General features: G+C 33.0%; 1 protein-coding gene across 3 annotated transcripts in view; it reads right to left on the minus strand.

Annotated features, from left to right (window-relative positions):
• LOC118181553 (putative polypeptide N-acetylgalactosaminyltransferase 10) overlaps positions 1 to 25171 on the minus strand; it is a 185451-nt gene that overhangs the window by 75457 nt on the left and 84823 nt on the right. The window contains exons 2-3 of one of the 3 annotated variants that reach the window (XM_085807218.1): positions 16012 to 16114; positions 11220 to 11742 (exon numbers count right to left, since the gene is read on the minus strand). In XM_085807218.1, coding sequence (XP_085663344.1) covers positions 11220 to 11408 — 189 coding nt within the window. In that variant the 5' untranslated portion in view covers positions 11409 to 11742; positions 16012 to 16114. Of the gene's footprint in view, positions 1 to 11219; positions 11743 to 15979; positions 16115 to 25171 lie in introns of all 3 variants that reach the window. The other 2 variants (XM_085807217.1, XM_085807219.1) reach the window with 2 other exon arrangements.

Below are 25171 nucleotides of genomic sequence, written 5' to 3' on the forward strand. Positions count from 1 at the left end.
ATTGATGTACGCTGTACCTTATTTATTGATGTACGCTGGACCCCTGTGGAAGAGGCAGTACGCTAGAGAGGTAGTGCATGGGGGGTTATATCATTTTGTGAATGGCGATGGCGTGGTGCCCCCTGTACTTGTTCTTGTCCTGTCCTGTCCTGTACCTTTATCGGATCATAACCACTCCTCTCCACTCATTGTCAAGATACAGCATCTTCTGCAAAACAATGCCCATAAGCACATACGTCTAGTATGGGTCAGAGCACACGCAGGTCTGATAGGCAATGAAACAGTCGACAAACTTGCCAAAGAGGCAAGTAGCAACATAAACGCAGAGGAAATCAATATTCCAGCACCTCCCTCTTACCTGAAAAAGGGAGCTGCTTCAAAAGGCTACCCTAAAATGGCAACAAGAATGGGACTTAAGTAATACCGGGAGACGTACATAGGATTTCTTCCCAAAAGTTAACCTTCAAAGACAGGTGTCTGTCCCCCAAATCACAAATTTTTTCACGGGTCACGGACCGTTTCCTGTTTATTTCCTTCGCTTTGGCATTTCCGAAACTGCAACCTGCGTCTGCGAAGCAGAAGGCTCCTCAGACCACTACGTCTATCAATGCCCTCTCACCAACGGCATTCACCTCCGTCAGTGCTTCAGCAATGTGGACACTCACAGACGCTTTATTACACAAAATCGTGTGACTGTGCATAAGATATGTCAGACTATTATTATAATTGCAGCCCGGTACAGGACATCTGCCAGGTCATACAAGTCTTTCTGTCGCTCAACTGTCTCTTTTCCTATTCCATTACTTATTTTTTTTAAGTACTTTTTACTTATGTACTTTATATTGCGCTTTTTATTTATTGTATTACTTTTATGCTCTATTTATTTATTGTATAACTTTATTTATATGTTTCTTGCACCCTCTGTTCCCAAATTTGTAGCCATTGTACAGCCACCTAGCCCCTATTAGGTCATGTTTCTCACCCAACTCCTTTAATTCTTCGATCAGCACTGGGTAGTTGAGCACGAGGGACATACACCTGGTGGACGTCAAGTGCCCCAGTTCTCCGTCACCTGTACCTTTATCGACCGAAATCCTCATAGGAATTCTTACTTAAAATATATTTTCAAACGCTTTTGTGACTTCTCCTGTTTTTCTATTTGTGAGAATAGCCCACGCATATTTACTAAAACAATCAATTATGGTTAATAAATAATTTGTAATCTCGGATCGAACTACCAGTGTTCCGCGACCTTCATCACTCGGCCGCTGGTTGGAGGAATGCCTTTTAATGCTTTACAAGTTATTTCAAGAGATAAAATCTTTTTTCTATTGTTGAAAGATCGTTATCAAAACATTTCCACAGTAGCCAGATGGCATAATTTATGCATTTGAATGAAGACTGACATGAAAGTCTTAAAAATGCCGGTAACTCGTTAATTTTAAATGGGAAATTCCCAAGAAATGAGGCTGAATGTTTATATATATATTAAACTTTAGACATCAGATTTCCCAAGAGGGTCTATAATTCAATGAATTTAATTTCCTTTCCACTGAAATCAAATGATTACATTTTAGATTTTGATTCTGAGAGATGACGTCATCTTCTGACGAATGTTTTTAAAATGTAGTAATGTGTACTTTCATTTCTTGATCTTTAATATTAACTTTTCGAATGTGTGTAGTTTTGTTTAATGGGTCACAACCACTAAATTGTATGGTTGGTAATGACTGAAGGTGAAAAATCTGGTGTGATTTTGCATTTTGTATGAATTAGTAAAGTAAACATAATTAATGAAAATTATCAGCATTTTATTGATAACTAACGTTTTCGGGATCAGGTTATTATCTTCTTATCCTTGAAATGACGTTTTGTGGAAAATTTTAATCTTTGAATATATATCTGTATCTATCTATTTATCTGTCTCTCTATGTATGGATATACAACTGCGATTGATCGACGTCCAGTCTACCAACCACCTGCTGTCGCTGTTATTAGTTCATATGATGTCTTTGAATCTATTTAGCTGTCTCTCTCTATATGTATATACAACTGCGATTGATCGACGTCCAGTCTACCAACCACCTGCCATCGCTGTTTATTAGTTCATATGATGTCTTTGATTCTTTAATTCTTATTTCGCAGCATTAAAAATTTTGGTAACGAATAAAATTAATTACTTCCAGAGCAACTGGCTGTCCATAGCAAATGTTGTAAATTCCAAAATATTACCGTCAGAGCAGTAGTGAGGACTATTTGTTCATATACATAAAACTCTTCATATATCAGAAATGTATTTCTACACTGCCGATGAATACTTTGTGGATACTTTTTCAGTGCTAATTTAATTATACTTACTCTCGGTACGATGCTACACCATCATCTATCTTCCTACGAACATATATATATATATTCGTATAAAATTAGCAATAATTCTTAATTCTTCCTCTCTGCTCTAAAAATAGTAATTACTTTTCTGGACTGATTCATTTCTAGATCAGTCTATCACATATGACTTGCGTAACGCTAATGAAGCAGCTAATTCGGATTTTGAACTCAAAATTTCGAGAACTGAAAGTTTCTCTTAGTAAACAAATTAAAACGAAACCTTCTTTTAGTGAGCTTCCCTTCTGAATAACTGCGCACTTTTGTTTCAGCTCTCTTCCCGCAAAGATGCTACTCTCTTAGCCTGCCAGCTACTGTCCATTGTTCTAAAAGTTCTGTATAAAATTGTGAGGCGCATAGCGCACCCACAATAATAATGTGAAATAAAATAGAATATGTGTCCTCCTCAGAATTAATTATCCATTAAAAAATCTGATTTGGTATATACGGCTACGTCTGTCTTCGAGTGTCATCTTTCAAACTATGTCTTAAAGCCTCTCTAAGTTATAACGTCCAATCCATCGCCAATCCGTTGCAGGTTTTTCCAAAGTCATCCTATTACATGTATATTCATAAACCAGATATTTACATGTTCTTTTTCGAAATATTTATTTTTACTTCTACAATATAAATATTTCTAATTATTATTTTTTTTATCAATTTCACATATTTTATTATTTAGGTTAAAATAACACGCCGAACAAAGATTAATTTAGAAGTCAAACGAAAAAAAGTCAGCTTTATATTTGCAAATTTTCCAGGACTAGTTTCGATGGTTTTATCGAACCATCTGCCTCAGCTGCCGAAGTGCAAATGAACGAGATAAACGCTTAACTCTTGCAATAAACCTTTAACTTTTCCTTTTAATTTGGTTATTTCCTCTTTCTGTCCTGAAAATAGTGACTGTTTATAATAAACCGCTCTAAACTGCATCATTTCAGAATTAAACCTCCTCACAAAATTCTTACACAACGCTAACAACGCAGGTATACATAAAATATGAGCCAATCATAATATAAAATTCGCAAACTGATAATGTAATATTATCCGATCAGAAAATGATGGTGGGTGATTTGCTTGCACTAAACCGAAAAGATTATATGTTCCAATTTTATGGTGAATATACTAGCCTGAAAAAATATAATTAGAACTATATCCAACCTTCATTTGGAAGCTATGGATTTCTTCGCTCCGCGTCTTTCGCTTGCGAGCCAACACTCTGATGCTATAATCTCTTTCTTGAGATATTAAAACTTTAAAAATGCATTAAGGAATGTGCGCATATGCTCCAGTTTATTTGTGTCTGTATATGTCAGCAGTAAAAGAAATGTTCAACCAGCCTTGAAGACATTTCATATCTTTATGCATCATCATCTAAATTATCCCTTTTTGAAATTAATATCTACGATGTATTCGTGCATCTAAATTATTACAATAATTGAAATCGTCGGGATTCACATGATTATCGGTAAACGTCTGCACCAACTCAAAGTTTGTCTTCGGAATAAGTGTATCTTTTTTTTAACCTGCAGCAGCTTCGTTCTTCAGCACAAACTTTCTACAAAATTGGATTTATAAATCTTCAAAGTGGTAAGATTAATTAAAATAGATTCTACATTCAAGCTATTCTGTTTAGCTTTTGACCACGGTGTTTGTTCTTTACCTGCAAAAGCCAAACACTTCGCTCATAATGTACATTAGGTATTCTTTCCTTATTATCCTAAAAGAATCAGCGGAACAGAAGGAAACGTACAGGAAATGAAAAGCATATGTAAATAATTAGAAATGCAGAGTGAACGTGCATGCCTAGGCTTAGCTGCTTCTTCTGAACGGTCGTTTAAGCTGTATAAATACAGAGTTGTTGAAGAGACAGAGAAGTATTGTATCGTAATCAGCGAGTTGACTTTTCTCTATGAGTTGAAATTTTTCTCTAGGAGTCACCATACAATGTCAATGTGGAAAAAGTGTCAGGTAGATAAACTCCTGAGTTCCAACAGGTATGATGGCGTGAAGAAGGAGTGTTTCTACAGTTCATACCAGTCTTCCAGTTTACCTATTTTTAAAAGCTTTATAGCTTTTTAAAAACTTTTTAAAGAAGCATTTAGTTTTAAACCAACCAGTTTTTATTCAGTTACTTACTTTTTCCACCTTTCATCATTTCCATTTCCTGTCAGAATATTATTTCATGTTCACGTGTTATGCAAAGTACGGTAAAAAGCTACTATTCAAGCTGGTGTCTGAGTTATTTCCCACAGAGCATGTTCTGCCATCGGCCATGTTGTTTCGCTGATTTAAACTTGCTATTTTACGGCCGTGCATATTAATTCTCAGTTTTTGTACATCGGTGGTCGGCTAAGACCCAACTCGCGTTAATTATCTCTTTGCAGCTTCGGCTGGTTGGTTAACGTAGACAGTTTTAATTTTATATTTTTATTCTGATTTGCAGCCAAATTTTATACTCCTATTTTGAGTTGCATTTCTGGCTAAATGTGTAAACGCCAGAAGTGCGGTCTGTAAGTTCCTTCTTCAGTTGAAAAAAGGGTATTTTCACCCTTCTTACGTCTTGGCATTGATACAGTTTGAACTTAGCGAATAGACGCTTCACTGTTCAAGTAAAGATCTAGCTGGAAAAGTAAAGTTAATTTAGCTAGAATCTTAAACAACTTGTTTCCTAAACTTATATCATGAAGTATTACTTGAGTAATTTTACGATTTTGAAATGATTGCGATTGCAGATAACAGTTTTGTTTTTGATAGAAACATATAACTTTTACTGCTGCAAGACCTTTAGGCTGTTTACACAGAACATCAGATCGTTATAGTCCTGATTTTTTGTTTATCAAAACTGATCTGTTAATGGAGAAAATTTCTAATATTAAAGAATAATTTTAATTTCTCGAATAAAAAATTCACAGTTTTAATAATTAACGTTATGTTTCTTTGGTATAAATAGTTAACAAAAGATTTTCTTTTCTTTTAAACACAGCTTCATTAAAACAATATCCTGTTCCATTGACTATGTTTCAGAACGTATACCATTCAGGTATGTTATTTTTTAGGTTATGGTTTGCATTAGAATATTATAGCGTGTGTGAAATCTGTCTGGTGGAACATTCTGGTTACTGTACGTCCCAGATTACACTTTTCTGGTCTTATGACAGTTACTAAGTTAGTTCGGTGTAACTTCGGGAAGCAGTATCCAATTTACGTTAATTTTGTGTCTATTGTGATTATTTTTAGTATACCGAAAGCCAATATTACTAATATTATGAAATTAAATAAACTTTCACCACAGTTTCTGTTTACGAAAAGTAAACCAGACGAACAAACAGACAAAAAAATTGCTTTTTTATTGTGTACCCTTTTTTAAATAAACTACGTTTTTTAAACTACCTATTTTTAAATAAACTACCTTTTTTAAAACAAACTACTTTTTTATTGTGTTATATTAACTTATTTACTGCTGCGAAACTTTTAAGTGCCTTAAAAAGAATTTCTTTGCGTAGAGCGTTTCTAAGGAGAAACTATGGCATGATTTTCCCTTTTTAATCAAGCATCCATAGTTTTCTCTGTGTGTTTTCACGTTACACATATGATAAGTTTCAGAAAAACCATGCAACTCGCCTGTTTTGTAATTGGCCCCCAAACGCAGTCAAAAGGAATTACCAGCATTTAGTGATTTATCTGTTTTGTTTAGTTCTGTTCTAACTGTCTTGTATTCACACTGAAATAAAATCGCAAAACTGCTATGTTTGCTTCAATAATTAAAGACACATTTTTCCACTTTTGACCACAATGAAGTTTTCATTGTATTTACATCGTGACTGGAGATGAGTAACATAAAAGGTGACAGAGCGCATCGTACAAAGTTAAGCTCTATTTTTCCTTAACATTCGTTCCCTGCGGAGAAAAATCTTTTTCATTCCTGAACGAGGAATTTTAGCAAAACCTTGTTTTTTAATTCACAAGGAACGTTGGGGGGGGGGAATTCACTTTGGTGTTTTTGAGTGCTAAAAAATAGCTTTCCTATATTTTTTCTCAACTAAATCCTTTAACGATGAATGTATGTGTGCTATTAAACTTCGTTTATTCATGGCAAAAAGGGTTAGTTAGGCACTTATGTGCTTTACACATAAAAGGAACGGGAAGAAAAATAAAATATTTTTCACACTTCCGCAAAATATTTTTTAAACAGATCTGGAAGAGAATTGATAAAAATACAATTGATTCTTTGATACTTCAAACACTGCAAGTTTTAAAAATGTTAAAGTATCGTGCTTAGGAGTTTGTTAAAAAGTTACTTTTGGTTAAAAAACTACTGGAAAACTTTGAATTTTTCGCAAATTGTTTCGCATTGAAAATATCGTTATCATTAATGTTTTGCTATTGATAAATCTTCTGAGATTAATTAAATTTCTTTTTTAGCTTCCTTTATTGGGCAACAAAGTATCAATGTACCAAAAATAAAAAAGTTATTGCTGAAAGTTTCTTCTTTTTGTTTTCTCTCAGCTTTGAAACAAAATACATATGATTTATGAAATGACAGTTTTATTTTCATTCAATTGTTTACAGTTTAATTAATTTGTACAACTTCAACATCACATTTTTTATCTGTTTAATTATTGAAAAGCCTTTAGGCCATTTTCATATTTGAAAATATTTTTGCCCCCAGATATCATGATATTGAACTGAATTTCGTTTTGTTCAAAGTTATTTATTTTTTCAGTAACTGTCTGAGAATAATTATTATTTTTATTCTTATCAGGTATTTCAGAAACCTGCTCTTATTTTATTGTCTTTAAGATAAAAAAACATGTTTCGTTATACACTGGAATATTTTCTGTATAGCTAATAAATTAGATTCTAAGTAGTTTCCGCAACAGTTTATTTAATTTTTTTTTAAAAAGGTAGTTTAGACATTTATTTTCACTTTTTAATACTAGAAAGGTTATGATAGCTATTGCAGGTTCACGAGACTGAATGAATTATATAAAAGATAGCATTTCGTTTTCTTTGTAAGCATAAAATGTATGAAATATATTACAAGACTTTACATGAATTACCGCTAAGTCTTTAAACCCTTTAGTACATTGAAAAAGGATACTGAAAAAAAGTGTAAAGGATCTTTTATTCAACTCAAATGGAAGTTAACAGATGGCACCACTCGCGTTTACAAAATATATATCCAACAGTTGTAGAGACATTAGGTATTTTGGAAGCAGGAAAGATGAAAAATTAGCACACACCTTCGCCGGGAATCGAAACACGGACCTCTGAAATACCAGCCCAGCGTACAGGACCACTACACCACGAAGGCACGCTAGGAAGGCGGGAGAAATGCCTTATATACTCCCCCTTTAAAAGGAAGACTGGGGTTTTTAGGGGACCCAATCGCCAAATCCTGGGTGCGGAGAATCCTCCTCCAACACCCTTTTCGGGTGTCACTGTAGAAACATTAGGTGTTTTGGAAGCAGAAAAGATGAAAAGTTAGCCTTCACCGGAAAATCGAAACACGGACCTCTGGAATACCGGCCCCGCGTGCAGAACCACTACACCACGAAGGCACGCTAGGAAGGCGGGAGAAATACCTTATATAGTTAGGGCTTAAACCAAAGATAAAGCATTTAACTTAACCACGTAATAGTAAGTTAGCCTAACGGTTACCCAATCCAAGTAACGCTCAAGGTGGCTCTGACTTAAGATCGGCGTCACAAGCCTAATGGCGAGAATAGCGCAATTCAAGAGTTTACAGATTCAATAATTCAAGGAATATATATAATTAAAATTCAATAATTCACGGAATATTGCATATAGAGAGTTAAAAATTGACACGCATGCTTGAAATGACATGGGGTTTTTTATGAAAGAAAAAAAAATTGCGAAAATGGCCATCATTTGGCGATGGGCAGCAAAATGTCAGTGACGCTGCGTGAGAATCGTGTATGAAATGAACTGTAGTGAGAGAGGGGATCAGTCCTTTCATGAGTTTGTGACTTTTCTATCCTCGCCTCCGGGTGTTCGTGACGGTGTGATGTGGATTTATCACATCAATCGCGATCAGACTCTTTTACTTCGAGAAAATGCATGTTCTTCCATTCAAAGTGTCAGTGTGATGGATACGAGGTTACTCTGCTATGTTGCAGAATCGCATCATCCCTAGTCTAGCTGATAAACACCTGTTGGAAGGTTAGTTAGTTAGTTAGTTCTAAGCACTGGCCCCCAGCCCACCTATCAGGCGAAACCTGCCATATGGCTATGAAGGGACCTGTGTGAAGATATGAGTTTTATGCAGGATGGTGCTTCGCCCCGTATTGTTACAATTGTGAAAGATCTCTTGTACATATCGTTTGGTGAGGATCGAGTGCAGAGCCAGCACTTCTGTCATGCTTGTCTTCTCAGGTCCCCAGATCTCAATACCTGTGAGTATTGGTTGTGGGGTTTAGTAAAATCGCAAGTCTACCTCGATCGTCCGACTTTATTAGGGATGTTAAAAGACAACATCCCGACGGCAATTTCTCACTATACCTACAGATATGTTGTACTGTGCTGTTCACAACATTGCCCCTCGAATACAGTTATTGTTGATGAATGAAGGCCGGCATGTCGAACATTCGTTATAAAGAATATAGTCTGATAAAACTCAATTGCTATGCTAATTATTGTTTTTATTATCATAGGAAGCGCCATCTGTTGGCCGCTTTAAGAACGTTTTTGCTTTCAATAAAATCCCATGACATTTCAAGCATGTATGTCAGTTTTTACCTCTCTACCTATATTATTCAGTGAATTATTGAATTTTCAAGTGTTAACGGACTTTTGGGTCACCTGGTATAAACATACATACACATACAAGTAATCCTCGATTTACGACAACTCGCTTTTACGACGGCCAATAACTCAGATTTATTTCTGTACGCTTAAACGTATTGGGATTTTTAAAAACATTGTTGCGCCTACAAATTACACCATATAACTTCTGTCCAAAATATGGACCAACTGCGTATTTGACGAAACCTCAAAAGCTAATTCGAGAAGTAGTCTGATGTTATCGCAAAATATATTGAGGAGAAAAAATAATGAATTTTCTGATTCAAGAACCAACACGATGCTTTGTATGGTCCTTCTGGATCCATCGATTCCAAAATCTCATACGTATAATTGGATTGGGATCTCAACCAACGCTAACAGCTGTTGCGCAGAACGATTATTCGCAGTCTACGCAGGCTACGATTCACATGCAAACGCATTCTGAAACATGCTGTTGTGAATTCTTTCTTCACGAGGCATAAAATGATTTATGATATAAAAATAACATCAACGCGTTTCCGAATGAAAAGTCGGCATTTTAATCTTATTTTTTATACTGCTTCGAGGTTTCAGTATTTTTACCTGTAAATGTGCGCAAGCTGTGAAATTCTAAGTATCTGCATATTCCAGCATATTCTATCTTTCTTGCAAATTTCAGGTTTGTTGTAAATTTTCTAAATGGCGTAACAGTTTTAGTGGCCAGAAATATAGAATAACATAGATATAGTAATATAATAAAAGGGAATTAAAAGAAAAGAAATTCCGTTATTTAAAACCTGAATTTCATTTTTATAAACAACAAGATTTTACTTGCCATATTTTATTGACAAGTTTAAAAGAGTGCAACTGTTTCAGTGGTAATATTTGGAACTATGTGATTGAACAAACTGAAAGTCCTTTAAACTTAGAAGCATACATAGAATTCTGTGCTTGCTGCTTAATTCAGTTGCAGAACTCAATAGTGTGTAATTGTTACTAATTTACCAGCAATATAACTGTATATTTGGGTTTTAAAAAATAAAATCTCCGAATAAAATTATTTCTATACCTCAAATGTATTTTTGATTTGCCATTATTACAACTCTAAATTTTACTGTTAATTTTACTAATGGTTTCAGTTTTAGGCATATTTAAATCCATAAATTAATAAAATTAAGCTTCTTAGGTATTCGTGGAATCATTTTTACGAAAAATGTAAATTCTGTAATTATTCAAAATACGTTAATTCAAGTGAAAGTTCTCAAAAGTATGGAAATTTAGAAATGTTAATAATTATAATGAATGCTTTGTGTTCCTAGACTCTTTAATTTGGTTAGCCATTTATGTTATAATGCCATAAATACATGCTTATAAAATTTACATTCCATATATTACTTTCAGATTTATAATAAAAAATTACACGATTTTCATGTTTAGAATATAACTAATGAGGCGAATGGGTAATGGTATTGTCTTCTACAGTTTCTTCTTCAATCTCCCAAATGCTTTTTACAGCTCTTCGGCAATGGCAAAAAATTTTTAATATTTTCATGATTTCTTTCTACAAAAAATCATAACTGAATGCCTGAGAAATTTTGTGTTTAGTTTTAATACATGAAAATTTCTATTTCAAGAGAGAGTTAATTAACTCGTCTGTCATCAACTGTGTCTGGAGACACATAGTGCATAAGAAATGTAGCCGTGCTTCAAATCAAAAGTAAAAATTTTTAATGGTTGTGATTTACTATAGCAATTATTGCATGCGTTAAAACTTTTTCACTCTGTATAGTACTTGATACACAAAGTTAACTGTGATAAATAATATTTATTAATTAAATAAAACAAACCCATATCTGTTACCCTGATGACGGAACAATTCGAGAACTGTAATTAACAGAAATCTAAGACAGTGACATGAAACGATTAGAAATCTTTCACACGAAAGAACAACTGCTCCTCAATTATTTTGAATGCGTCGGCACACAGAAATGTTATCATAATAGCTATAATTTAAATAAAACTGAAGCAAATATTTAACATTAACTTACTTTCACATGTCTCTGCATTACCATTCCAGGCTTAATCTTAGTAGCACCATCATCATCTTCCGTAATCAAAATAAAGGCATGAAGTTCAAGTGTCGTCACAAGAGCTCTTAAAAGCATACATATACAAAATACTGCTGCACAAAAAGTTAAAACCAGCTTACATAACCTCCTTCTTTTTCGACGTACCATTGTCTTGAGATGCAATCATCTGCTTTTAAATGAAACTGCCAGACACTGCTTTCATTTTCTTAATCCTGTTGCTATATTTTGTTTTAATATTTTATTTTGAAAAATCCTCATGGAAACTTCAACTCAGAATCTGTAGGGCATTCTGGGAAAGTTTATACGTGTAAAGAGCGTACATAGAATTTTCCATTGTCTTAAAATATGTCGAAAATTTGTCACATGAGTTGAATTCCGGAAGCACCTTGTAAGGAAAAACTTAAGATATTCTGGTACAGAATGCAGCAATGTTGTAATATAATTTAGTCAAGCCGTTCTTTTTACTTTCATCTTTGAGCTTCTGAAAAAGAAATAAAAAGAGATGAGGAATGAAAATGAATTTTTTTCAAAACATTCTAACTTACAAATATGTACGTAAATGACTATGTATGATAATTTGTTTTCCGTAGTAACGTCCAATCATAATAAGAAAACAAAAATTTAATTTGAAGCTCGTTGTATACGTATTGAACATTATACACACGTTGTATTAAGTAATGAGATATGCTTAATACAATTAATGCATTTTAGAGAGAAATAAGATCCCCTTAGGCTTACATTATCTAACAACTTTAGTTTACCATATTTTGGTGAGAGATCTATTCCGAAAACATTATACTGACTTTGAGAATGTCTCCAGTTTTCCGGTGTAAATATGATTGAGGACAGAGTAAGTTAGCTTAGGTTATTTGAATATGACAAAGCACACAAGGTCTATCTGCCTAAGGGCATGTATATTCCTTATTGGAGGACTTTGTAAGCGAAACTGGCTTGTATTCACGTTAGAAATACTGAAAAACTCATAAAACAACCATGCAGTCATGCCATTCGCTTGAGTTCGAAACCAGGTCAAACTACCAGTACGTTCGAAACTACACAGCCACTGTTGGGGCTCAGAACAGAGTAGAAATGATTTATTATTGTATCGTCATCAAAGAGAGAATTGTATATTTCCTTTTCCATATTGTTCCAATGTTTACGAAAAACTAGTTTGTTTCATTTCTTTTATTTTTTCTTATTTATAAATATTACTTATGAAAAGAATAAAAGCAGAAAATACACTCATGTTGAATCGCAATCAACGTAGAAAAGAGAAAATATATATAGACAAAAAATTTCTAAAATGCAAAGTACTATTTAATGGTTTCAAAGCACAATATCTCAAAAGAGTATTAAAGAACTTCACACCTCTTTTAAGTACAAACATTTAAAATTTAGTATTACTAAGTTTCTATGATTTCCTAGAATACAGAACAGATTGTTACGTGACTCGCCTATTATAGAAATATAAACAGCGCTCCAGATCACGATTCTCGTGAACGCCCTTACTCATTTACCCTCTGACTAGGCGTATAAATTTCTAGGGAATGAAACTAATGTCTAAGGTTACGTGCAACTGCGTAATTTACGAAACCACGCTGTGCGTTAGAACAGCATTAAGAATTAACAATGTAATGGTGTAATAGGCTTAGAATCAGGATTCTTTTTCATTTTTTTCGAAGGAAACTTATTCTTCTAAGAGCGTGTTTGTAAGAAACCAGGAGCGGAATCTAGTTTTCAAATTTTAAATTCTGCTTTTAAGTTTATAAGCAATTACAGAAAATTGTTTAAGAAACCCGAATTTGGGGTTCACTAGACTCGTTTTGAGAAAGTCATATTTATTTTGCAATAGAAGAAGACTGTCGTGGACAATGATGCAGAATGACATCGGTTTTTGCGTGGTACTAATTCTCTCTCGACATTCTAAGCTGTTTTAATGTAGGTACGGAGGGTATAATAATCATTCTGTTAAGATCATCTTATGGCGCCTTTGAAATACGGTTGTGTATCAGCTAATTTTATTGGTCCGAAAACAATATTTTAATACTCTATAGAGACATTAGGCATTTTTTGGAAGTAGGCGAGATGAAAAATTAGCAACGCCTTCGCCGGGAATTGAACCGCGGACCTCTGGAATACACGCCCAGCGTGCAGACCACCACACCACGAAGGCATGCCAAGAAGGCTGGAGAAATGCCTTATAATTCGAACAAAATTCATTTAACCCAATCTTACATTTATGCTTTCTACCGAGTCGTTTTCCAGACATTCGTCGTTAGGTGCTTCAAGGATTAAGAAAATGAAACATTTCTCTCTGTGCTTTTTCTTTTCCTTGATTTTACTCTATGTGTAGCGTAAAATACGCGTGAGTTTCTATTAGAAAGTTCTTCACGAAAGCATTTCTTCCCTTCGAAATGTAGCCATAATGTGCTTTACCTTAATCAATAAACCAATCGCCCTTTCCCTGACAGCATAACAATTTTATATTTAAGGAGAAAATGAAAATATAAAATTGAAGCCATGAATGTTATGTAAATGGAGTTACGTAATGTCGTAAATAAAGATGTTCTCTTTAATTTTCATTGGAAAAAATATAGCTTTTGAAGGAATCGTTTGCATTAATTTTTCCAAATTTATCTTAAAATATAAATAATTCAATATGCTAAAAATATGCTACATATTAGTCTTTTGAAGAAGTGGCTTCCATGCCATAATTTCTCGAAATGCCTTAAAACTTTATTTATGAAATGGAAAAGAAAGGATAAAATTTTCCAGTTATTGCATGCTAATATAGCTTTAAATTAACGAGCATTTGCTTTCGAAAAACTCTAAAATAGCAAGTAATATTTCAGACTATAAATTGTGTAAAAACTGTGTATATATGGCGCAAAAACTGCGTAAAAACTGTGTAAAAACTACGTAATAAGAACAGTACAAAAGAATTCGGAATGCAAAGTTAAAAAACATGCAAAAACGGATTCCAACAACCTACATTAAAAAGAAATCTTTTCCCGCCGAAGTATCACCTAATTTTTAATCAAAAGTTAATAGTTATGGAACATATCCAGAAGTATGCAAGATTATGTTCATTTGAATTACTGTGCGAAACTGGTAAACATCTAATCAAATCAGGCGCTCAAAAATTTAATTTTAAGAATTTGCAAATTATTTTATTTCTACTTGCATTAGTTAAAAATTAGATGAAAAAAAAATTAAAAATAGTGCAATATCTTAGTTTTCGAAAATGAAATAAAAGCAGTATATTAAAGAGAAATTTTGAAATTTCATTAAGTATTCAAACATTCGCATGTATACTGACTTCGATGCTCTTACGAGATTGTCAATTATTTAGCTTCATTCTAAAAACTAAAAGACTGAACTTTTAAAAGAGAATCGGAGGAGAATGTCTTATTTTATTTATGAGAATTTATGCACATTTAGATTAGCAAAGCAGTTGAAGTTGTACGTAATCAAACTACCAGTGCTAAATTCTGGCTCCGTGTACACAGTCAGGCGACTTATCTTTCCATCTTAGTCTTTCGGTGTAATAGTACCGAACGCAGAGGAATGTTCAAAGGAAAACTTTTTATCAAACTTCAGCTCAACAGCTTACATGACTCTGTAATTACAGAGAAAGTCACCGTTTCTTGCGTGATTAACACAGCATAAAAATCAAGATAAAACTTAGCTAATTTTTAAGTATACAACTCATACGGAAAGGTCCTATTGCAAGTTTCGGCTCAGGCTCCTCGAATCACGCAAGCAACACCACTATCAAAGACTAAAGCCATTTCAGGTAAATCTAAGAGCTGGGCAAAAGAGCGAAAATAGTTCTTAGAACGGTCATCTGTCGTTGCCAAGCGCTTTCACATAACTTCATGAACTCTGTTCTTATGCACGTTAGCTAATTTGCATTTCGGTGGGAAGTTACAGAAGTAAAAGTGACAGTAAAGTTAAAAATAATAAGGTAATGGCTCAGTTAAAACAACCTATAAAGTGAAAACAAAATTAGGCACTCCGGAGCAGTTCTGTAGTAGAAGTTTCTAAATAATCTCAGTTTCTAGGGACATATTATATCACTCTTTTAATGAAGAAATTGCTTTTTTATTCGTCGTTTGACTACTGTGTTTTCTTGGAGCCTATGCTCGTAGATAAGAAACGTAGAAGAAAATATATAAACAAGAAACTTATATTGTAAGGCTCCTTTATGTTAATTAACCAGTTATATTATGTTTTGGATATTTGCTGTTGCTTCTCTCTTCCGTTTGATCGCAATGAAGACTTCCCGGCTGTGCGCTTTATCCTTACTTGACAGTTTTTATACACGAAACGAATGAACGGGTGTGCGATAGCATAGGCGTGATATTTTTGGACATTAACTGAAGTGAGATTTGATGGAAAAGCAAAGGCAACCTTTAACTAGCAAAATTAACTCTCTGCAGTAGAAATGGAGAAGCTGACTGAATGAGAGGGTACGCAAAGCATTTACCATTAAGCCATTTCGCATTGTTCTGATGAGAGTTAAAAAAATGAGCCGCATTTCCTCAGTAAAATAAATTTTCCGCAGTTTAATTGCATGAATAGCCAAAAATTATTTTTATCTGCGTGACAATTTTTTAATATTTTAAACTGATTTTAAATTGTTAAATAGAGCTTCAAATTGTTTCTATTGTGTTAAAGAAATACTTTCAAATATTAGTATTGAAACCAGTTCTTACCTCGATTAGAGATATTCTTTGACAATTCTTACCTCGACAGATATCATTGAAAACACATATTATTTAAGATTCCGAACGTTTTAGAAAGTCTTCTGACTCCACAGACCATTTCGGCAAGCAGAACATTGGAAAGACCTAAAAAACGTAATTATTTTAGCTTCTTGTTTGAGCAAACTGAAAGGGCATAGCTACTAGCCTTCGCGATATACTGGATTAAAGTTCTTAAGAAACAGCATTTATAGTGATTTCAGTTTAGATAAAATAGTTAATAATATATTTTATACTGTTATTAATAAGGACTTTCCCTTTTATTTACAGTCGAATTTTAATGCTGATGTCATTCACAATCTGTAAAGCATGAAGCAATATTTTTGAAATTTATTTTTCCGCAATTTGAAATAATAAGTATTATTTTTATAATCCGGAAAAGTTGCAGATGAGTCTGAAATTTTAGCAATAAACTTACTCCGTAAGAAAAACAATAACAACATAAAACTTAAATTATAATAATTAGGTTAATTAACTGCACTGTTTAGATAATGCATTACTAATTTTGCGAAATAAAATAAACTACACTTTTCAGAGCATTATCACTTTTAATGGGGATTTGTGTACAAGCCGCGTCCTAAAAATTAAAGTAACCAAGAAGTACTATCTTGTAGTTTTAAGCAAATGTTCTAAAATAATTGGTTGAGAGAACCTATTACAGAAATTCTGAGAACCCTTTTTATTGTCAAGTTTTCAAATGTGGAACGAAATTAATCATTGGCAATCTATTAATTCGGTTTTCTTACCTTCTGTGAGTGAGAAGCTGCAGTAAACTGAGCGAGTTAGAGAATGTTTTAAAGAGTTTGCATTCAAATAGTGTAATTAAAACTGTCACGAAGAATTAAACTGAAAAACTTAATTTGCAAAAGCGACACATCATTAAAAAATCACGATTAAAGAAGGACAATATTCCAGAATTTACAAACAAATTAAGCGAAATTTTGTACAGTGCGTGTTATAGAAAATAAATGTAAATTCTGGTGACTAACTCTGTGGCTAATGGATATGAATACATTCTAAGTTAGAAAAAACAGCAGGAAGGAAAAATCTGATTCTTAAATTGTGAACTTATGGAATGGTATGCATACCAAATAAGTATTAGTAATAGTTGAAATGTTAACGAATTTTTGACCAATTGAAAGAACAACTGAACAACGGCTAAAGAAATCAGATACTGATAAAAGAGCTTTCATTTAAGAGTTTGAGACTCTTACAATTGAGTACACAATTTTGATATGATAATAACTGAACCAATTTTATTGTCTAAACACTTTTTCAGTAAGTTTTAGGAATATAAGTTTTAAAGTTTTAAAGCTTAAGAATTACGTAAACTATAGTTGTACTTACTATAATACTTACCTTCGATCACCTGTTAAAATAATAGTAGGAATACTAATTATGGGATTAGCATTTGTGTCTGGTCCCATTGCTGGAATACTTGAAGCAGCACGAATGTAATTGAAGTTTTTGGAACTTGAAAGTAAGAATCTTTCACAGCGGTGAAACAAAATTTACGTTCTCTACTATGATTTAGTTTAGTGGTATTGAAATCTGGAGATGAATTAAAAGTTCCCGAGAAGACGGTATAATTTACAACCAGATTTGGGTGAGCATATTACGAAAGTTTCTGATAACAGGAGAAAGAAGTGATAATTTGGTATTTAAATAGACCTTTTAGAAAATATGAAAGCCAAATTTAATGCTACAAACAATAAAAATGGAATTCGAAATGATTTTTCTGCCGTTTTTATTTAAAAAATATGATTAAAAACAACATAAAGAAAATGATTGAAAAAATTTTAAGATTATTAATTTTAGGGTTTACGAGATCAATGGAAAAGAAAAATTTCTTTATGAATATGAATATGTTATGTCGAAATGAACATATTAGAGTAGTCTTTAAACCTGATAACATTAGTTTATAAATGGAAAGTCAATTATTAACATATATTATAAAATAAAATACGAAGAGCGTATTTTGCAAATCGGACTTGTATGAAATTTTACTATTTTTAGGACATCAAATATGGAAGATAAAAATTTTCTTAAGAGAAAAATTAACAAAACAATTTCATTTCTACAACAAAAATAATTACTCACAACAGTCTCATCCTTTTGCAAAAAGTATTAAGTTTTTATATTTATATTTACAAATGAACTTCCCTGCTAATACTTTTTTTAAATTTAAAATTTTATTACACTACTTTTAATGAGCAATAATATATAATATTGTCATTCTTGTCTTAAAATGAATGCACAGATATATGCTGTTATTCTTGTAAAAAAGGCAGTTAAATTATGGATTCTTCAGAAAACTGACAGCGGATATAAACGGAGTATGAATTAAGATTCGTCCCAAAAAAGTTTAAAGAACTGACAATTTTTATGCTATTAAAAACTTCCTAATAATTTAAGAAGTGAAAAAATATTCCTAATTGGAGGCGGAGAGTAGAATATAATGTCATATCATCTTAATTAATAAATGATATACCACAATTCTTCCTTCTACATTTGGAAATGATATCAGATTAACTTCAGATGATATCAGGCATTTTAATTAACTATGTCATAGCACATCATAGCCATATGCCTTAGAAATCAGATTAGGAAAACGATGCCTTAGTGTAAGGTTTGAAAAGGTTTCTTGCATTCCATATGAAGAAAACGTTGAAAGTGCCCCTGCAGTTACGCCAACGTTGAAAGTTGCAGGTAACAGAACCTGAGATAAAATGCCAGCTTTCCGAGGCATCGGCCACTTAGCCATTGACAGATCCAGCGCTAAATGGCAATTTCTCGGAAGTTTATTGATCGCAGTAAGTCAGTTTTCATACCCACGAAGTTCTCGAAGAATAATTCTTAAATACTCAAGCTTTCAAGCTACATAAAAGCCTATAACATAAATGTCATCAAATGAATAAAAATTTACTTAAGAAAATATTTTCAATTAGAAGAATGTTTTATGTTTCTCGTTTAAAAAAACGAACTTATCAATGAATTTCTTAAAATACTTTTATTAGACGTTAAAATTATGTCCTTTTAAAGATATTGCAAATATTAGTTCAAATATTAGTTAGACAGGCAGGACAGACAGTTTTCTTGTATCAACGCCATTCTGTCAATAAAGGCTTTTTCTATTCTTTCGGTACTGTATGCATTATATTCAGAGTTTTGTTACTATACTTTCCTAATTTTTTTAGCACTACACTGAGCATCTGAAGTATGAATTTCATGTCTCCCAGTTGAATTTTTGCGGAATTGCAGACAAAATCAGAGAAGTTGCTGAAGTTTCTCAGTGTTTATGAGCCTGGAGGCAATATAAAAAAACTAGATTTCATAATTTTAACAAAATTGAAATTTTTGAAACATAAACATGCAATAATATGAATATTTACGTCATTGAAAATATTTTCCTAACTGAAAGTTCGACCAACATTTGAGAAAATATTGGTTGCACAATAACTACATGGACACGATGTACATAGATTTTCCTATGTGGCTACATAAGAAAAATTAGTAACATTCTATTTAAGTACGCACTAGATATATCTACATTGCAAGAAATTGGTATTTTAAGCAGATTCCTCAGTACATAGAAAATATGCTTATTGTACATTTGCATAATATGTAATTAATTTGCCGAGGCGCAAAAGAACTACACTGAAGAAGGCAGTCACAGCTATTTAAACTTAATATATTACACACATTTTTATGTTATATTATATTAAATTGTTGTGTATTAAGTGAATGGCACAAAAAACTGATGTCTTTCTTATTGTATAATTCAATACACATTAAGATGCGTAACTATAATTTTTAACGTAATTAATTACCCATTAATTCATAATTGTATGTATTTATTTATTATTGTATCATAATTAGATTTTTTTTCTTACGGAAATAGCTTTTTCAGAACCCTGATACGAACGTAGATCGCAATAAGTCGGTACTAGATGTATGTGTTTTATGAGGCTAAATGCTTGGGAACACAGAAGTCTTATAAAAGAAAAAATGAAAATTTTCATATTTTAGAAAGAGCCCACCAGCGGCCGAGCGGTGAAGTCGCTGAACACTGGTAGTTCGGTCCGAGGTTCGAATCCTTCCGAGGGCATGGCTGCATGAACGTTTTCGTGGTTTTCCCCATGTGTAACACGTATACGAGCCAGTTTCCCTTAGAAAGTCCTCCACGAAGGCATCCCTCCCCTTAGGCAGATAGCCCTCGAGGCTTTGCCGTAATTAAATATACCAAACCAAAACCATATTTTAGAAAAGAATATTTAAAAAAAAAGCAGTGCATTTATTAAAATCGTTTTGGATAAAGGGGAAAAGCTTTAATCAGCAACAAAGTATACTATTGTATATTTTATTGCTGATTAATAGTATATTTTGTTTAATTAAAATTACTACTTAATTTTTAATTAAAGCTCATTACACTGCGTAGTTTAAAAGATTAAAGAGACCGCAAATTTGGTAATTCGGAAATATTCCCAGATCATAAGCAATACAGCACTTTATTGGCTTGTTAAATAAACGCGAAAATTTAAGTTATTAATTCACGTCAGGTCAATGTAATGAAGGAACCTGTCTTGAAGTATTCGTTAAACTTATACAAAAATAAAATATGATTTCATATCCTTGATAAAATAACACTAATCCCTTACAAACAATTATTAGCGTCTACTTAAAACACTAATTGCTGAGATCTCTAGAGGGATAATTCAAATTGACCCACTTTAATCCTCTTCATATATCTTGCTTTCGCTTTATTCTTTTTAAGCCTGTATCACCATTATTCATTATTAATAAATCAATATCTGTGTGACGAAATCTAGTGTTAAGAAGAAAGTTGAAAGATAATAAATACAGGGGAAAGGTAACGGGCTTTTAACGATCCCAAATGTTCTTTTATTACAACCACAGGCATGAATATTTAATCAGAAAAACTTCGACTGTCATTCAGGATTCTTTAGTGGGAGACAGCAATTTACTGCCCGAAGCTGGTAAAAATGGCATCATTAATATTCATGCGAGTCTTCATTGATATTTCCATTAGCCTTCAGAACCGAATTCAAGGCACACTACTCAGTTGACGTAAAAAGGGACTTCTACGCTCTTTTTATCTTTACCGATCTAAACGCATATGCATGCATTTCATGTATATATAATTCCAGCTTTAACTAAAAGAAACCTATTTGCATATTTCTAGAACTCTCTCTTTATTGGCATTTCTATTTTAGTTGATTTAAAGCATTTAGCTCTGTTTGGCTATTTCTAAATAAATTGTTGTTCCTGAACACTAAAGCACAGCAAATAAATCTTGTTGATTTTTTTGAAAATAAACAGAAATATTTTATCATTAAACTTAATTTAGTGAATTCGGGCTAGGATACATAAGCGTTTTGGGGATTTTAGCCTTAGAAGTTCCTCCCCGAAAGCACCCCTTTCCTTAGGCATCTAGTTTTCTAAATAGATATATAGGCGACGTGAAGCCCTATAAATACTCTGTTAGAACCCATTTAGTAATATATGCCAAGATATGCAATAACAGCTTAGAGCATTGAAATGAAACACCCAGAAACTCTATTTTTAAAAATTGTATCATTGCTTGCACTTTAGAAACGACTTATACAGTTTAATTTGTGTTATTACTACAATAATTGTTTTTGCAGTTATTATTAATTATTTTTGAAGCTTAAAATGCACAAAAATTTCAACGTAGCTATTTATTGCGAAAGAATATCATCACAATATTTGTTTTAGAACTACTTATTTCGACATATGAGATAGAATTATTACCATTCTACCTACCGTTAGAGGCCACGAATAATTTGAGAATATATAATTATGAATATATAATTGCTGTACTTCAATTTAACAAATAAATAAAAAACAGCTTTACCATTGTAGCTATAGTTAGAGAGTAAGAAACACAGTTAAAGTAGAAATACATAGAGAAGGGAAAACTATGACCACTATACAGGCGCAATTTTACAAACAGCTTTTACTAAAATACAACAAATGAATGGTATGTTGAACAACATATTTATCTGACATGCATTTCAAAGGATGGCGACTTTATACCTTCTTAGACATGCTTCACAGAAACTTCTTATAAATCACATAGATTTATGAAAAAGCAAATAATTACAATAGGGTAAATACGGGATACCTGAACTGACGGAGAAAAGTATTTTGAAGCATATTTTAAAAGAAGATAATATTCTATATGCGTCAAGTTACGCATACAAGAGGAGCATGAAGACTTTCAAGTAGCCACTTCTTCCTCGGAAGAGCCTAACATTAGATGCGTCAAGTCAAACAAACACACAAAAAAAAGTGTATATAGAGAGAAAATTTCCCTGAGTTTTTTATTTCTTTTTTAGTATCGCTAGGCTCTGAAAGTTTGGCTTTAAAAGATTTTTATATTTAAAAGATCAATTAACACCGTTTAACATTTTGTTTTTCAAATGGACACCCAAGATATCTGAAACACCCATTAATTCCGTGATAATGGAGCTTGATTTCATTCAGTACGAAAATATGTGCTAAAATATGGTTTAAATGTGATTGCTTAGTGTTTTAACTAACAGTTTATGTAGTGTTTTAAGGTGATTGGCTTCTTATATATAACGATAAAAGGAGAATCTAAGAGCATCCTAAAAAACTACTGAAAGAAGTATCAGTTGTGACATTTACATTATATATGAGAGATAAAAGCTAGAATATTTTTAACGCCACTGGTAACATTACTAAAAGAAAAATTGGTTTCACAATACTCTAAATTGACTTTTGATGATAATTCAGAATTGACTTCAAACTGTGTTTTTGGTTCAATTGCAGCGTTATTTATGTAAGGAGAAATAGCTAATTACCCTTTTTTTAAAATCTAATGCATTTAACAGTTTCTGAAATAACAATAGTTCTTTTCTTCATTCATTTTATATACAGGGTGGTTCAAAACTATATGTCAAAAATGTAAAGGCAGGTAGAGGGGACCTAAATAAAAATAAGCAGATTCTGTATAGGAATGTGTGTGCGGTAATGCCGCATTGAACCGGTAGAGAACGCTGATGAGTATGACGCATAAAAGCGCTGCGCTAGCTGAATTCTTCATTCAGACTCAGCTCCTATCGTGTCTCCGGACCTACTCAAGCATTCGAGCACTTTCAGCGCTTCAAGCAACTACACTTTATGACAGCCGGCAAAAACTAGAACTCACATTCTAGCTATGCGCGGCAAACAGCGGTAAACGGAACCGAAATTCTTCATTTTCTTAACAGATCTCGAGCAGCATGCATCGTTACACCAATGCGGAGCTTGCCGACATGTATTTCATGTATGGGGCTGCACAAGGAAATGGATTAGCTGCTCAAAGAATGTATAGGAAGCGATTCTATATTACCTGAACTTTTGGTTGATGTTCCTCCAGCTGTTCGCAGACGAATGTGGTTCAAGCACGATGGAGCCCCAGCTCACTTCAGCCGAAACGTCAGGAAACATCTGGATGCTGTCTACGGGCAGCGTTGATTAGGACCGGGAGGGTCTGTTCCCTGGCCATCGCGTTCTCCTGATTTAACCTGCTTGGATTTCTTCTTTTGGGCTCATATTAAAGGTCTCCTGTACCCGGCAGTCCCGTCACATCTGCAATAGATCTTGTTGCCCGCTTGGTCTGTTGCTGCTGGACATGTTTTCAACATGCCTGACGTCTTTTCTAATGTAGGCCTATCCATTCGCCGCTACTGTTAATCTTGTATCGCTGTTGGTGGCCGCTCTTTCAAGTACCTATTGTAAACTGTTAATATTTTTTTCTTTTGTCTTTAGTTGTCTTTTCAGTTTCTTGTGATTCATACTGTTTTACGTGCTAGCGCTTTAATGCGGCATTACCGCACACTCATTCCTATACGAAATCTGCTTATTCAGGTCCCCTCTACCTGCCTTTACATTTTTGCTATATAGTTTTGAACCACCCTGTATATTAAAAAATAAGCAGGTTTCAATAGCAAAATATTATCGAATTTTGATTTAATTACAGAAAGTATTCTCAATTGTTTCAAAGCAGAATGATAGCACTGTATTGATTATTTTATTATTTCAGTACCTGATAGCTTTCTTAAGCAAACGCGTAATATAATATTTGAAAAGCATTTGGAAGCAATCATTATTAATTTATTCAGGCTAGAAAAATAACGATATTGGTTGAAATTTTATGCATACCATAAACTGCAAAAGCTAATATTTAAGCTTGTAAAAATTTGTTTTTTAAATTTATACCGAATTTAAATCCTTTCAAGAAGTCTGAATTTGAAAATGCCCTTGCATAAGGCGTATGTTTAATCTGCATAGAAATGCTCGTCACGTAATATCTTAATATCGAAAACCTTTCTTTAAACGATATTTTATTTTTAAGTCACTTATAAATGGAAATATTTAACTTTTCCAATTTGTGCTCGGCTCCTGAATATGATTTTTATATCAAATATCTCGGTCAATTTTTGTCGTACAGGAGTCAATCCTTTTGTGTTCTGTTTCTTATAGCGACTATAAAATTTTCCTAAATATGAGTTTCTTTAAATTTAAAAATACCAACTACTAAAACATTTTTATAACTGGAAGTATATGTCTACGATCAAAGGTTACGAAAATAAAAGCCGGGTAAGGACTTTTGCGGACACTGTGTGTTTAAGAGAATTAAAAAGCACACCAAAGAGTTTTGTCATAAGAAATGAAAAATAACCTTTGAAAGCATAAAGCCGACCAAATAAAATTAACTGTAAGTTTGTCATAGTCTAGTGAAATGTCAGCATAAACACAGACAGCTCCTGAAAAATTTTTGTCTTAAAATGAAGCTGTGTCGCTAGTAATCAAAGTGAAGATAAATATTATAATACATACTTATAGATGAAAAGACAAAACACTTCTGTCATAAAATTTGGATATAAATTTTCTAAAGATCAATAATGCTTTGCAGGAGATATTCAAGTACGTATTCAAAGAACGTAAATCCCTTATATCGAACTTATTAAAAATCAACACTTCTAATGTTTTCTTTTACGGTCAAACGTGTGTATAGTTAATGAGATTGCGCTAAATACTGCTATTGACGCGGCACTTAGTGGGATTTGAGTTAAGTACTATAAAATAATTTCA

The sequence above is a fragment of the Stegodyphus dumicola genome, chromosome X1, assembly GCF_044657685.1.
Source record: "Stegodyphus dumicola isolate Sdum_Otavi_A_Nest chromosome X1, ASM4465768v1".
In the NCBI taxonomy this organism is placed as follows: Eukaryota; Metazoa; Arthropoda; class Arachnida; order Araneae; family Eresidae; genus Stegodyphus; species Stegodyphus dumicola.